The sequence below is a fragment of the Indicator indicator genome, chromosome 10 (assembly GCF_027791375.1).
Source record: "Indicator indicator isolate 239-I01 chromosome 10, UM_Iind_1.1, whole genome shotgun sequence".
In the NCBI taxonomy this organism is placed as follows: domain Eukaryota; kingdom Metazoa; phylum Chordata; class Aves; order Piciformes; family Indicatoridae; genus Indicator; species Indicator indicator.
In genome coordinates this window covers 778061-791718 of record NC_072019.1, presented here as the reverse complement: position 1 = coordinate 791718, position 13658 = coordinate 778061, and the positions used below count along the sequence as shown (strand labels likewise).

General features: G+C 49.9%; 2 protein-coding genes across 2 annotated transcripts in view; one reads left to right on the top strand and one right to left on the bottom strand.

Annotated features, from left to right (window-relative positions):
• Positions 1-3812, bottom strand: part of PACS2 (phosphofurin acidic cluster sorting protein 2) — an 86208-nt gene extending 82396 nt beyond the window's left edge. The window contains exon 1 of the mRNA XM_054384109.1: positions 3685-3812. Within this exon, the coding sequence (XP_054240084.1) occupies positions 3685-3812 (128 nt within the window). The remainder of the gene's footprint in view (positions 1-3684) is intronic.
• A 500-nt stretch (positions 3813-4312) lies between these two features.
• On the top strand, positions 4313-12352 carry SEC22B (SEC22 homolog B, vesicle trafficking protein). The gene is made up of 5 exons (XM_054384313.1): positions 4313-4387; positions 4693-4802; positions 10214-10374; positions 10711-10857; positions 11938-12352. Exons 1-5 carry the CDS (start codon positions 4313-4315, stop codon positions 12090-12092), a joined length of 648 nt encoding a protein of 215 aa, XP_054240288.1. The 3' UTR covers positions 12093-12352.
• Positions 12353-13658: the final 1306 nt, after the last annotated feature.

Here is a 13658-nt window from a genome sequence, read left to right as displayed (position 1 = left end):
TGGACAGCCTTCTCACAGTGCTGTGTCTTTCAAGATGGGATGGTCCTGCATCCTGCCATTCACACCCACAGCTTCATCAAGATACTGGAAAGGAAAAAAAGCAAACACCAAAACCCACAGTGTGAAGCAACCACAGGAAAAAGTGTTGATTTGCTCACTGCCACGCAGTGAGATCACACACAGTTTGTACAGGTGGTAGGGAGACCTTTAAGTCATGTAACCTTCCTCAAATCAAAGAAGGTTTCTTCTTTCAATGCAAAGAAGAAACAAACAGCAGGAAAAGGTAGGCATCTCTTTCCCTCTGGTATGTAGCAGCTATGCCCAGCCAGTGAGATGGTTTGAGTCACATTGCTAGGATGACTAAAAGAAAGCATTTCATTTCAGAGGCACCATGGTCAAAACCCCCAGGAGCAATATGTGCTGGGGAAAAAAAAAAAAAAAAAAAAAAAAAAAGAGAGAGAGAAAATCATTTCTGCAAATGGCAGAGAGAAAGAGAGACCAACAAGAGTGCAAGGCCCAGTCTAACCTCATGTTTGGCTGCAAACACAACTGCAGAGCAGCTCTATGACTCTCCACCACTATTCTTCCTTAAGTTTAGACTCAGCCTTTTCACACAAGGAAGCTCCACGGATGCACCAAGGCAGCCTTCCAGATTTCACTGACATCCCACCCAAGCTGAATGGGCTTTCAGCAAATCCCCCACCAAAGCAGTGTGTTGAAGAGCAGTGCTTTAGAGAGCTCCCTCCCACAGGGGAGCTCTCAGCCTTCATCTGGGAAGCATACACCACAGCGTGAGGCCCTCCACCTCAATACCCACCCACACGATTTAGGGCAACACAGGCACAGCTCACTCCAAGCACCTCCCAGCACCAGCTTACTGTAGGAGAAACTGTTTAGAAATGGGGTGAGATTTACTGTACCAAAAAGAAAAGGGAAGGAAGCAATGCTCTCTTCCCTAATACCTGTCCCTCTTCCATGAGTCCTGTTTCTGCCAAATTAAAACCTCTTCTCAATAAGGAAGCTCTGTCCTATCAACAGAAACCCAGAGGGGAACTTGTAAATGGTGGAAATCTCCAAAGAGACCAAGGTAGTTCCACAGTACTTGACCACACACCAAAGCCCACTCTCCTCCACATCCTCCTTTCATGTCCCAACAGATACCTGCTTGAACAAGCAGCTCATTTTGGATATTGTTTCCCCACAAAACAGTTTTGATCCAGGGCTCTCTCACTCAAACACAAAACGCCACTGTGCTCCAGGAAAAACTATTATAGCATAAACTTAAAATACAGAGGCAGTTGTATAACCTAAAGGTTTCCCAGCTCCTGTCCTCTCTCTCCCAAAGCCTGTAAAGAGATGCAAAGCATGGATCAAATGCAGTGTCACAAAACACGACGTTAAATGATTAGAAAGAACAGAACCAAGCACCCAGGTCCAGCACCGCCCCTGCTGCTACAGCAGTCAGTGTTTGCCAAGCACCTGCAGCACACCACACACCTCGCCATGCAATCAAGCTCACATTGCTGCAGAAGCTGCAGCCTCAGCTGCTCCTTGCTTCAGAGTGACAAAAAACACTTGGCACCCACTGCTACAAATGCAGACCTGCCCGGCCTACACAGCACCCTGCATGCAGCTCTTGTGTGCTTGCCCAGTCCACATGGAGCAGGAGCCATGCAAAGACCTCCTCCTCTGCTCAGCAGCAGCAGCTGGATGTCTGCTTATAGCCCTGGACTCTGTGAGAAAAGGGTTGAAACCAGAGGGACCCACCACTACACATGAACTACCTCACAAAAAAACTATGCCTCTAGAAGGAAGGTCCCAGCTACTCCAGTACTGCAGGCAATCTGAGCACTTTACCCAGCCCCTGCTTCACAGCTTCCAAAACTTCCCTCTCAAGCCCCAGTTCCACCCTGCCTGTCCAAACACCCACCTGTCCTTTGCACCACTCAGCTTCCTCCAAGCACCCTGACCAGCTGCCTACAATCTGCTGCCCACCTGCCCAACACAATTCAAGTACCCAGGACCCACCCTAAATGCCCAATCCTGTGCAGGTGTGTGCACACACACACAAACACACACACACACACCCATTCCCTACTACACCAAGGCAGGGCCAGTGTCCTTACACTGCATTTTCTGGTCATCTATGGATTTGCAAACAAGCAAGCTACGTTGTGAGCTCTTTTTCAGATCTGCAACTATCAGCATAAATGATAATGCAGAACTAAAAGTCCTTGACAACGACAGACTTTTGTTTTTCATGTCAGAGTAACAGGCACTGTTACAAGATTGGAAAGCCAACCACCTTCCTGCAGTCGAGAATGCAATGGAAAGCACAGCTTTCAAAACAGCATTACCAGAGGGCCTTTGTGTCCTCTGGACACCGCCAGGGTCAATGCCAACTGCACTGGGATCCAGTGCAAAACCAAAAGTGCATCAACTGCCCCTCCATCTCCCCTCATACAGGCAACCGCTTCCATAACAAAGGGATTCCTTGAAGAGGAGCACATTGCCCTTGGTGCTAATTCCCTTCCAAGACCTCTTGCTGCAGGGAAGGCTAAACAAGACCCAAGTGGAGAAAGTTGCTGCCCAACAGATACTCCAAGGTGCTGCCAGCACGGATAAATTATTATAAACCCAAGATCACCTACAATTGCAGGACTCAGGTTATCTTCCACCCCATGCTATCTTCCTGCCCACGATATCAAAGCACTACAACTGGGGGTAATGTTTAAGCTAAGGTAGTTACTGCTCTCACAAGCAAGCTGCTAGTCCTGCAAGACAGGGGCATGGCCATCAAGTCCAACCCACTATCTGGATGGTGCAGAAGACAAGAGGGATTGGTGGGCGAGGGAATGGTTGTAAGGCTCGCAAAGCTTTACATTGCCGTGAGATCAGCCCGATGACTCCGTTCCCCTTTTTGCTCCTTTGCTGCATCTCCATTAAAAATAAAAACAGAAAGAGGAGAGTTTCCAAGATCCATCTTCGGCATGTTTAAATCCTCAAAGGCGTTCTGTCAAAGCCAGACTTGAAAGGCACAAGTTGTATAGAAACTCCAAGAACAGGATCCCTCCCGTAGAGGCTAAAAATGGCACAGGCAGGGCTGGTACCCGTGTGTTTATACAGCGTCAGCAGAGAAAGAACCCAGCCTGGGAGCAGGTAAAAAACCAACAGCAGAGAAAATGATGCCCACCCTGAGGCAACTGATGCGGGGCATTTGCGGGGCAAAGCTCCCGTTAGCAGGCACTCAGCACGGGATGGTAAGGTGGGGGAAACACGACCTGGTGTGAGAAGCAGCCCGACACCCCAAACCCTGCCTCCAACACACACACCACGCAGGTTTTTTGAGGGGATGCATTCAAACGCTGTAAGGATGACCTCTCATAGAGCTGACAGAGGGAAGCAGCCCTCCCTCCCTTCTTGAGGTGCATCCTCCACCCATCCAGGGACCCTCAGAAAGGGTCGGGGGAAGCCTGGCCGTTACTGTGGTAACCACAAGGGATGGGGCACCCCAAGGCTGAGGGAACGGATCCTCAAATTGCTAGAGGGACGGCACAGCTGCAGAGAAAAGGGAGGTGAGGGAGCAGCCTCCGGCACCCCAGAGGGTCGCGCGCTGGAGGCCCGCACCCACCCGTGAGGCCCCGGGGGCTAACCGCTTCAGGGGAAGGGTCCGCCCACCGTTACCTAGGAACGCAGCTGGGACTGGAACCGTCGATCTCCCAGGTGGCGAAGAGGTTCATAGGCACGGGCCGACCCAGGGCCCCGGTACCGCCGGGGAAGCTGAGGCGGCTCCGTTCTGCCGCCGCCGCCATGGCTGCCCGCCTGGCGCGCGCCCACCGGCCGCCGCCACCGCCACCACCGCCGCTGCTCGCGCCGCCGCGCCGCCCCGCCCCGCCCCGGCGGGGGGCGTCACGTGCGAAAGGGTGGGGCTGGCCGGGGCGGGGCAAAATCACGGTGGGGGGCTCTGTTGGGCGGGGTCAGGCGAGTGGGCGTGGCTAATCATGGGAGTGATGGTCGGGGTGGGCGTGGTTTCGTGTCGGAGGCGTGTCCGTGAGCGGGGGGCGTGACCAGGCTCGGGATGTAGCCGCGCCCGATGCTGCTGTACTTTTCCCCTGCCTCGCTGCGGCCCCTTAGCGGCGGTGTGGTGTTGCCGCCCGGGCCGTTTCCTGGGGCGCGGCCGGAAGCACCCGTGGTGCTGGCGGCGCTGGGACCGGATGTGGCAACAGCAGTTTCCGGCCAGCTCCGTGGCAGGGGCAGGCGGCGGGTGCGAGCGGGGGGCTGAGCGGCGGGCGGGCCGCGGCCGGGCGCAGAGATGGTGCTGCTCACGATGATCGCCCGCGTGGCGGACGGGCTCCCTCTGGCCGCTTCCATGCAGGAGGACGAGCAGGTGGGGCCGCGCATGGGCAGCGGGGCGCGGGCGGGGGTTCGGCCCGGTGTGTTGGTGAGGCACGGGTGAGGACCGTCCAGCCGGGTTCGCGCAGCCCCGGCTCACAGGCAGAGCGGTTCTTGTACAAACACTTCCCACCCGGTGGTAGCGAGTGGGGGACGGGAGCTGTGTCTGTGATGTTGGGCTGCTCCTCGTCCTCCTGGGGCTGAGCCTGGGGGCCCCCGCCCGGAATTCTCGCCCTGCCTGCGGGCTGGTAGTGTTTCTCCCGTAAGAGCTGCCCCCGACAGCCCCTTCTGCCTTCTCAGTCAGGCCGCGATCTGCAGCAGTACCAGAGTCAAGCGAAGCAGCTCTTCCGCAAGCTGAACGATCAGTCCCCCACGAGATGCACTCTGGAAGCAGGAGCCATGGCTTTCCAGTAAGTATCTGTAGGTGTAAAGGGACAACAGGCTTTTGCCATCGCGGGAAGAAGTGAAGGCACTTCCGAGTGAGGCTTTGTTAGAAACTGGCCTGTCTGAGAGGGGGCTGAGCTATTGAGCTCTCTGCCCTGGTAGCTGAAAGGCAATAGTTGCTTGCAGGGGAGGGAAGTGAGTTGTTACTTCTTGGCACAACTGTCTGGCATGTGTTTTTTCAGCCAGGTTCATAGTTCTGCCTTTGCTGAAGACAATGCAGGTTTTTCTATTTGTTTGCACCCTCTAAGATACCTTCAGTGTGTCTTCCATGCCTCCCATGTCTTACCTTTTCTTAGAAAGAGATGTCCTTGGTAAAAACAGTTGGGCAGTACCATGGTGAGATCCTCTTGTGCAAGATTTCCCTATAAATCTCATAGTACTGTTCCTTTTGATGTTTTAGCTTCTTGTGTACAAGCATATGGAGTATCTCTGAGTTTGGGTTTTTTTCATTAGCATCTGACCAATTCTTTTCCTTCATCTTGTACATTTAGTCTTGTTGCCAAATGCATTGAGCGTGTTTAATTCTTTTCATAACACATAATTACATAGCTGAACAATGCTGGAGAAATTATCGAGCCCAGGATCTTGTCAAGAATAGGTATTATGCTCTTATCAAAAACGATTCTGTTAGAAGTCTCTGAGATCAGGTGCCACGTGAGAGCACTAAGACAAAGCTGTTCAGTTTTGCTAGAGGTGCATCAGGGTGTTTCATGCTTGGCACTGCTTCTGCTGTGCCACCACCAGTGAGTTCCCTCTTGCTTCCTAAGCCCTGGTGACCAGATGTGTGGTTATGTAGCTGGGGGAGTGGGAGGATGGCCTTTGAATGCAGGGCAGGGTTGAGTTTAGGCCTCTGCTACTACAGCAAGGGCCCTTTAGCAAATCTCCTGCCCTGTCCCTTTCTTCAGGAATTCAGCAGCCTGAAAAGACAGACAGGAGGTTTTTGGAAGGGCAGCCTTTGTCAAAAGCCATGTGGTTTTGAGGGCAGCTTTTCTTGGAGTTGGCTTTGGTGTGATAACTCTGACAACAGGGTTTTTTTTAATCTATTTTTTTTCTCTTGGCTTCTGGTTGCCTTTCATAGGGACCTACAGTGGTCAGAGGGTGGCTCTGATTAAAATAGTTTGGCTATCCCTATCTGTTGATGGGTTTGGGTGTTGTTGCCAGTGTTAACTACAAAGTGCTGCACTACTTCGTCTTCTTTCTAGAAGTCAAAAACTTTATAGAATTTTAAAACTCTTGATTTTAAATGGTTCCATGGCCCTGCAGGGAGTTAGCTCTGACTGGCAGTGAAGCCTTGGGAAAGAGTCCGTGGAGATCCCAGTAAATCCCTCCTGCTCTTGCTTCCATGACGCAAGCAGGGCAGTAGCTGGGAAAGTTGCACAACTTGCAGTGCCCAGGAAATGGAAGCCTCTTAATGGTGGCTGTAAATGTAAATGTCACTAGTTCTGACAAGGCAGGAGGACTTGGGCTAGCTCATGTTTTGACAGTTGTCTCAGAGCAGCAGCCAGGTTACCTGGCTGGCAGATAAGCAGGGAACGAAGCATTTCTCCTCCTGCATTGAGTTAGTCTCTAGATGAGTTCCACAGGAATTGGCAGCTGCTGCCACAAAGCACTCCACTGATAGCCCTTTTTAAGGTAGGACCTATATAAAAAGAGTATCACAGAATCAAGCAGGTTGGAAGAGACCTCCAAGATCACCAAGTCCAACCAATCACCCAACCCTATCTAATCAACTAGACCACGGCACTAATTGCCTCATCCAGGCTCTTCTTAAACACCTCCAGGGACCTTGACCTTGCCACCTCCCTGGGCAGCCCATTCCAATGGCCAACCTCTCTTTCTGTGAAGAACTTTAAGATCGAGCCTAAACTTCCCCCTGGACAGGAAGCCTGCTGTGATAGCAGTACAGGAAGGAGAGGGAACAGGAGTTTGAGATTTAGTTTAAAATAATGCCAACTGCTGGCCATGCTGTTTGGTGATGCAGCACATCAGGTTTTCTGCCAAATCAGAGCTCTGACTGCTGAGGGCAGCACAAAGCAGGGTTAGAGCAGTTTGTGGTGTGAGGGTTAGAAGTGTAGCTTAGGATATTGCTGAACTTGCTGAGGTGATACTGGACGTTTTTAGCTTGATCAATTCAGAGAACAGCCTAGTCTTGCTGAAATGTGAAGCTTAAACTGTGACTGCTGAGGTGGTTTCTGTCAAATGTAACGTTTAGACTTTGGCTGCAAAAGCTGTGTCACCCTTTCAGTGACAGCACTCTGTACACTGCTGTGCAGATACAGAAACAACAACGGAGTCTGCTGTGCTCTCGGTCAGCAGTTGACCTTTGGCTGATGAATGGCTGAAGTTCCTCTTACCTGTTGTGCTGAAAACAACCCTTGGCCTTTGCTGCTGTTAACCAGGAGAAAGATGTTCTCTCTCAAAAAGGATCCAAGATAATGACAAGAAGCCTGCTGGCTGTACTCAGCATGCAGAAATCCAGAGTGGAGAAGCTAGCAGTGGCCAAGAGCAGCTCCTGCTCCTTGTGCATGTACAGCACTGAGCGGTTGGTGCAGGTGGGAGCTGTGCTGGGGCTGAGAGGCAGGCACAAAGTGCAGGACTGAGAGTCATAGCGTCACAGAATGCACTGGGTTGGAAGGAACCTCTAGAGGTCATCCAATCCAACCCCCCTGCACTAAGCAGGGACATCCCAGCTAGATCAGGTCACTCAGAGCCCCATCAAGCCTGACCTTCAATGTCTCCAGGGATGGGGCCTCCCCCACCTCCCTGGGCAACCTGTTCCAGTGTTCCACCACCCACACGGTAAAGAACTTCTTCCTAATGTGCAGTCCAAATCTACCCTGCTTAAAACCTGTTTAAAACCATTGCTCTTTGTCCTAGTGTTCCATGCCTTTGCAGAGTCCCTCCCCAGCTTTATCATAGGCCCCTTTCAGGTGCTCAAAGGCTGCTATAAGATGCCTCTGGAGCTGCCTTTTCTTCAGGCTGAACAACCCCAACCCTCAGCCTGTCTTCATAGCAGAGGTGCTCCAACCCTCTGATCATTTTTGTGGCCCTTCTCTGGACCCTTTCCATCCAGTCCATGCCCTTCTTGTGTTGAGGGCTCCAGAGCTGGACACAGTACTCCAGGTGAGGTCTCACCAGAGCAGAGTGGTAGAATCATCTCTTGATCTGCTGGCTGTGCTTTTTCTGATGCGACTGGCCTTCTGGGCTGCAAGTGCACATTGTTGGCTCATGGTCAGCTTTTTGTCCACCAGTACCTCCAAGTCCTTTTCTGCAGGGCTGCTGTGCCCTGGTGCTGAACTCGGGTAGAAAAAAAATTGTCTGAATCTGAGACATAATGAGGTGTGTGTACTTCCTGTGGTGCTGGCAGATGAACTTTAAATCCAAGACAACTAATATCACATCAGGGGGAAAGAGTGGAGAATACAGCTGAAGAGCTGCAAGCAGGGAGAGCTGGCCTGAGCAAGTTCCTCACACACTCTCACCTGGAGAGTGCTGCTTCAGCTCTCAGGGAATACTGTCAGAGTTCCCATCTGACACAAGCTATGTTTATTTCAAAAATCAAGCCTTGCTGTTGGTGCTAGTGGATAGAACAAGCTGCAGGTGATGATTTGTAGCAGCTCCAAGCTGTCAAGCAGATCTCTATGGGTAAGGAAAGAACAGAGGAGTTGGAGTACTTTAGGATTAGCCTTCTGCACTGATGCAGTCCAAGGGGTCATAAAGAGGAGTACAAGCATGGGCTCCAGGGATCATCACAGTCTCACAGTATATCAGAGGTTGGAAGGGACCTCGAGATCATCAGGTCCAACCCCCCTGCCAGAGCAGGATCACTTAGGATAGTCTGCACAGGAATGCATCCAGGTGGGTTTTGACAGTCTCCAGAAAAGACCATGCCTGTGGAATGGATTGTAGCAGCTGGAGTTTCTTGCTTCTGGTTGGGCTGGACCAGTTTTTATTTGAAGGCTGATGGGCCATATAAGGGGAAGAGGCATGGATACTCCTGAGCCCAGAAACAAGTTGAGGATGACTAATTCAAAGCACTTGGACCTGTTGGGTGAGAAAAAGCAGTGCAAGGGAGAAGTTCTTTTGTAAGCCTGATGCAGCTATAAAAAAAATAAAAATAAGCTACTTATTTTTGTACTGTGGCTGCATGGCTGGGTCAGTTCTTTAATACCCTCTTAATCCTTATGCTAAACTAGGCTGCTACATAATGCCATTATGGAGAAAGTCAAAGGAAGGTAACGTGGAAGCAGCATTCCAATTCCACCCTGGATAATGGAGATAAACATTCCAAAGTGCATGCAGGGCTAGCTGCTGTCTCCATTTTGGGTTTGGTGGAAATCTTCTTGCCTTTATTTTTCTGTTGGCTAAATAAGGAGCAAAATGTAGCTGGGAATGTGCAGCAGCAGGTAGTTGTAGCAAAGCCTAAATAATCTGAAGATTGGTTCTATCTTATCTCTTGCTTGAGTAGGGTTTTTAGCTGAATTATAATGAGAGGCCTCTGTTCTTGGTGCTGACAGAGGCACTGGAGCTCACAGTCAGCACTAAACCCCTGCCAACAAATACAGATCAGCTGCAATGGGGATGGGGTGGTGGGAGAAGGAGAAGAGGAGGGTGTCTCTCTGTGCTCAGCTGTTGAACAAACCAAACAGCATTGTACAGCAAGAGCAGCTCCTGTTCCAGTCTGGTTTTGGAACTCCTAACACCATAGCTGAAGAGCTGGCAGCACAGTTAATCTTACCCATGGCAAACCTGTGGGGGAAGTCACCAGAATCCATCTAGCACCAATATTTTTTTGCCAGCTGCTTTTGAGGTCACATGTGGATAGAGATAGCTCACCAACAGGCTGACAGTGAGGGCTGTAGGGGATACTCAGCCTTCTGCAATGGAAAATGGGAGATGGCTCTCACTGGGTGGCTTTTTAGCACCCCAAGTCCAAATTCTTCTGCGTGTTCTAATCTCACAGCAGAGTTTCCCACTTGTATGCCTCAGTTCCCCTTCTCTGCAGCAACTTTGCTGTAATCCCTTCTTCTGACTGCAGGAGGACAGCCTCCCATTAACTTATTTTCTCCAAAATTATAACTTCTGGTGCTGGTCTTTTGGTAAGTTAATGATACTTACAGACCAACTTTTGTTCTAGGGAAGTCAAAGTTCAGGACTGTTGGCATGGGTATAGCGTCTTGAGGCTCCAAGAAGGTTTATTTTAGGTAAAGAAAAAAGAAGCCATTACTATGTAGAAAGGTTTAAACCTGATCCAGACATGGCAAACTGGAAGGCCCTGTACCCAGTTCTCATTGCCTCATAGGAATTAAGGTATGCAGGGTGAAGTATGATAGGATCAGTTCAAAATGGATTAACCCTCTCTCTGCTGTTCCTTTAGCTACATCATTGAGAAAGGAGTGTGCTACCTGGTCCTGTGTGAAGCTGCATTCCCTAAAAAACTGGCCTTTGCATATCTGGAAGACTTGAACTCAGAGTTTGATGAGCAGCATGGCAAGAAGGTGCCAACAGTCTCCAGGCCGTATTCCTTCATTGAATTTGGTGAGGTCCCTCTGCTTGTGGCTAATTAGGAAATGTCCTTGGCAAGGTGCAGGGTGGGGAGTAGCAGCCATGGGATCTTCTCCAGCTCGGCCTGTAGAATTGAAACTCAGCCTCTTGGGACTAGAGAAATAGATGTTTTGAGCAAGAGAGCAGAGAATTGGTAGGGAAATGATAGATGCCCTTTGATTCAGCTTTCCTGCTTTGAATCTCTTGGCTTTGCTCCAGTAAACATTTGCAAGCAGTCTGCTGGCTGTCTCAGCAATGCTTCCACTCCCTCAGCTGCCAGGCTGCTCTCTTTTAGGTGAGATCCCCTCTGATTGCCCACTCTTCTTCCAGACACCTACATCCAGAAAACCAAGAAGCTCTACATTGATAGTCGGGCGAGGAGGAACCTGGGCTCCATCAACACAGAGCTGCAGGACGTGCAGAGGATCATGGTGGCTAACATTGAGGAAGTCTTACAACGAGGAGAGGCACTTTCAGGTACATGGAATGGCCAATATCTGCTGTATGGTTCCTTGACCCATCAGTCAGCTGGGTGGGCAGAGCATACCAGAGGGGAAGGTTTGCTAATACCTAGAAAGAGTTGGGGCTGTTCAGCCTGGAGAGGAGAAGGCTCTGAGGAGACCTTCTTGTGGCCTTCCAGTATTTGATGAGGGCCTACAGGAAAGCTGAGGGAGGGACTTTTTAGGGTGTCAGGGAGGGATAGGACTGGGGGGAATGGAGTGAAACTAGAAATGGGTAGATTCAGATTGGATGTTAGGAAGAAGTTCTTCCCCATGAGGGTGGTGAGAGACTGGAAGAGGTTTCCCAGGGAGGTGGTGGAAGCTCCATCCCTGGAGGTTTTTGCAGCCAGGCTGGATGTGGCTGTGAGCAACCTGCTGTAGTGTGAGGTGTCCCTGCCCATGGCAGGGGGGTTGGAACTGCATGATCTTTGAGATCCTTTCCAACCAAAACAGTTCTGTGATTCTAAGCCTTCTGACAAAACCCATGTACTCAGGAGGTGTTTCAAGTGGATCAGTTGCATCCTGACACACCTGGCAAGTACTGGAGCTTCTTTTAGGCAAGACCAGCATCTCACCAGCCTGAGTGGGTCTCGTCCCGGTAGGAGGAGGACTAGAGCAGTGCCACATGAAACTGCTGCACTTGCAGCTGCTCTGGAGAAACTTGTACAGCTAATGTCACGTTTGGGAACCATCGGGTTGGGTTAAGACTGATGAACAAGAAAGCTGGGGAGGGACTTTTTAGGATATCAGGTAGTGATAGGACTAGGGGGAATGGAATAAAGCTGGAAGTGGGGAGATTCAGGCTGGAAGTGAGGAAGAAGTTCTTCCCCATGAGAGTGGTGAGAGCCTGGAATGGGTTGTCCAGGGAGGTGGTTGAGGTCCCATCCCTGGAGGTGTTTAAGGCCAGGCTGGATGAGGCTCTGGCCAGCCTGATGTAGTGTGAGGTGTCCCTGCCCATGGCAGGGGGTTGGAACTGAATGATCCTTGTGGTCCCTTCCAACCCTGACTGATTCTATGATTCTAACTTCTCTCTTATTTTTTTTTCTCCCTTTGGCAGCTCTCGATTCCAAGGCCAACAACCTGTCCAGCCTGTCCAAGAAGTACCGCCAGGATGCCAAGTACCTGAACATGCGTTCCACCTACGCCAAGCTGGCAGCCGTGGCTGTGTTCTTCATCATGCTGATCGTTTATGTGAGGTTCTGGTGGCTGTGAGGCAGCTGCAGTCACGAAGAGGGAAAGCCAGTAGCCTGGCAGGTGTATGTGTGCAGGACACTGCTCACAGGGGATGTGCATTAGAATCCACCCAGGACCATCACCTTCACCAGAGAGTCCTGAAATTGTTAGGTGACACCTGGCTGCTACACCTCTTCCTGAAGCCTGACAATAGGTGTAAAGGCTTGTTGACTGCAGGCTTTTCCTCTGGGGCACTTTGCACTAGGGTACTGCAGGGTTCTGCCCCCTCCCCGGGGCATGCTCTGGGAGCAGTCAATCAGTGCAGCTTAGCATCATCACCTCAAACGTCCTCCTGTTGAGTAGCTCTAGTGGGAACTGGACTCTAATGAACATTCCTTGTGTTGGCAATGTTTGCTTTTTTTAGAATCTGGGTCTGCAGTTCTTTTTCTTCCTTGTTTTTTAAAGACAGGACTCCCCTGTTTGAAGGCCAATACTGCACTGTACATATAAAAGCTTTCATCTCTGCCAGAGTAGCTGTCGTTGAGTTTTCTGTGTCTGACATCTTGGCTTGTTACACTTCAAATTACTTTAGGAAGAGATGGATGTTAAATTATGCCTTAAAATACTTGTCTAGTACTAGGAGGGGCAATGAGAGGCTTCTATGTTACTGATTCCTACAAAATTAAACTACAGATTTATAAGTGTCCATTTTCCCTCTCCTTACAGCTGTGTGTGAGGGTTTGTTTCCATGTGAACAGGGGGTGTAATTCAGTGCTGTTGGAGCAGGCACACTGCAGACTATGTCAACACTTTAGATATTTTTTTTCCTTCTATCTGCAGATTCAATACACAATGTCCTTTTTTTTTTTTTTTTTTTATATGACTGTGTCAAAGCTGCCAGCGTTTCGTCTCTGGGATGCTTGTTTTCTTCCTCCCTTGTTCCCTCACAAAACAACCAAAAAAAAACCCCCAAAACTCTGAATGTTGTTGTGAAGAAAAGGCAGTGTTTCCTTAAAGAACATGAAGGATTCCAAAGGATCACTTCAGAACAGGGAATCCTTAGGAAACATCACCTTTTTTTCTTGTGGTCACCCTCTCCCTACCTCACTTGGGAAGCTGAAACTGTAGGTGAAGGAAAACTCATTGTGGGGCAATAGTCTATAACTTCTTTCTTATGGGCCAATCTATCTATTTCCAGTTTAATGTGATTTTTAGTTGTGGTTTGTTTTTTTTTTTTTTTTTTTACCCTTTGGTCCACCTGTGCTAAGAATAACATTTTACCAGTCACGTTTTCTTTTTATTTTAAAAGGAAAGAAAAGAAACCCCACAGCTCAGGCACTTTACTGCACTCAAGTGTCTGTCTGCCACTTGGTAGGAAGCAGGCAGTGTCACAGAAGGAAGTTTCAGGACTCCCCAGCACCTTTTACAAGCACATAATCTTGTGTAGTTTAGGAAGTATAAACTGTGACCTGGAAGCATTTCCTGCAATTAGGTGGGAAACAGGGAGCTGTTGTCCTGTATGGGAATGATCACCAGGCCTGGCAGGGAAGCAGTTAGCATTCCTCCACCAACAAGCCTAGCAGATCTGACCTGCCATGTAGTCTA

Coding starts and splice junctions, on each gene's coding strand:
- SEC22B (XM_054384313.1), top strand. CDS start 4,313: ATGGTGCTGCTCACGATGATCGCCCGCGTGGCGGACGGGCTCCCTCTG. Junction 10,375..10,710: donor GTATTCCTTCATTGAATTTG/GTGAGGTCCCTC, acceptor CTCTTCTTCCAG/ACACCTACATCCAGAAAACC. Junction 10,858..11,937: donor ACGAGGAGAGGCACTTTCAG/GTACATGGAATG, acceptor TCCCTTTGGCAG/CTCTCGATTCCAAGGCCAAC.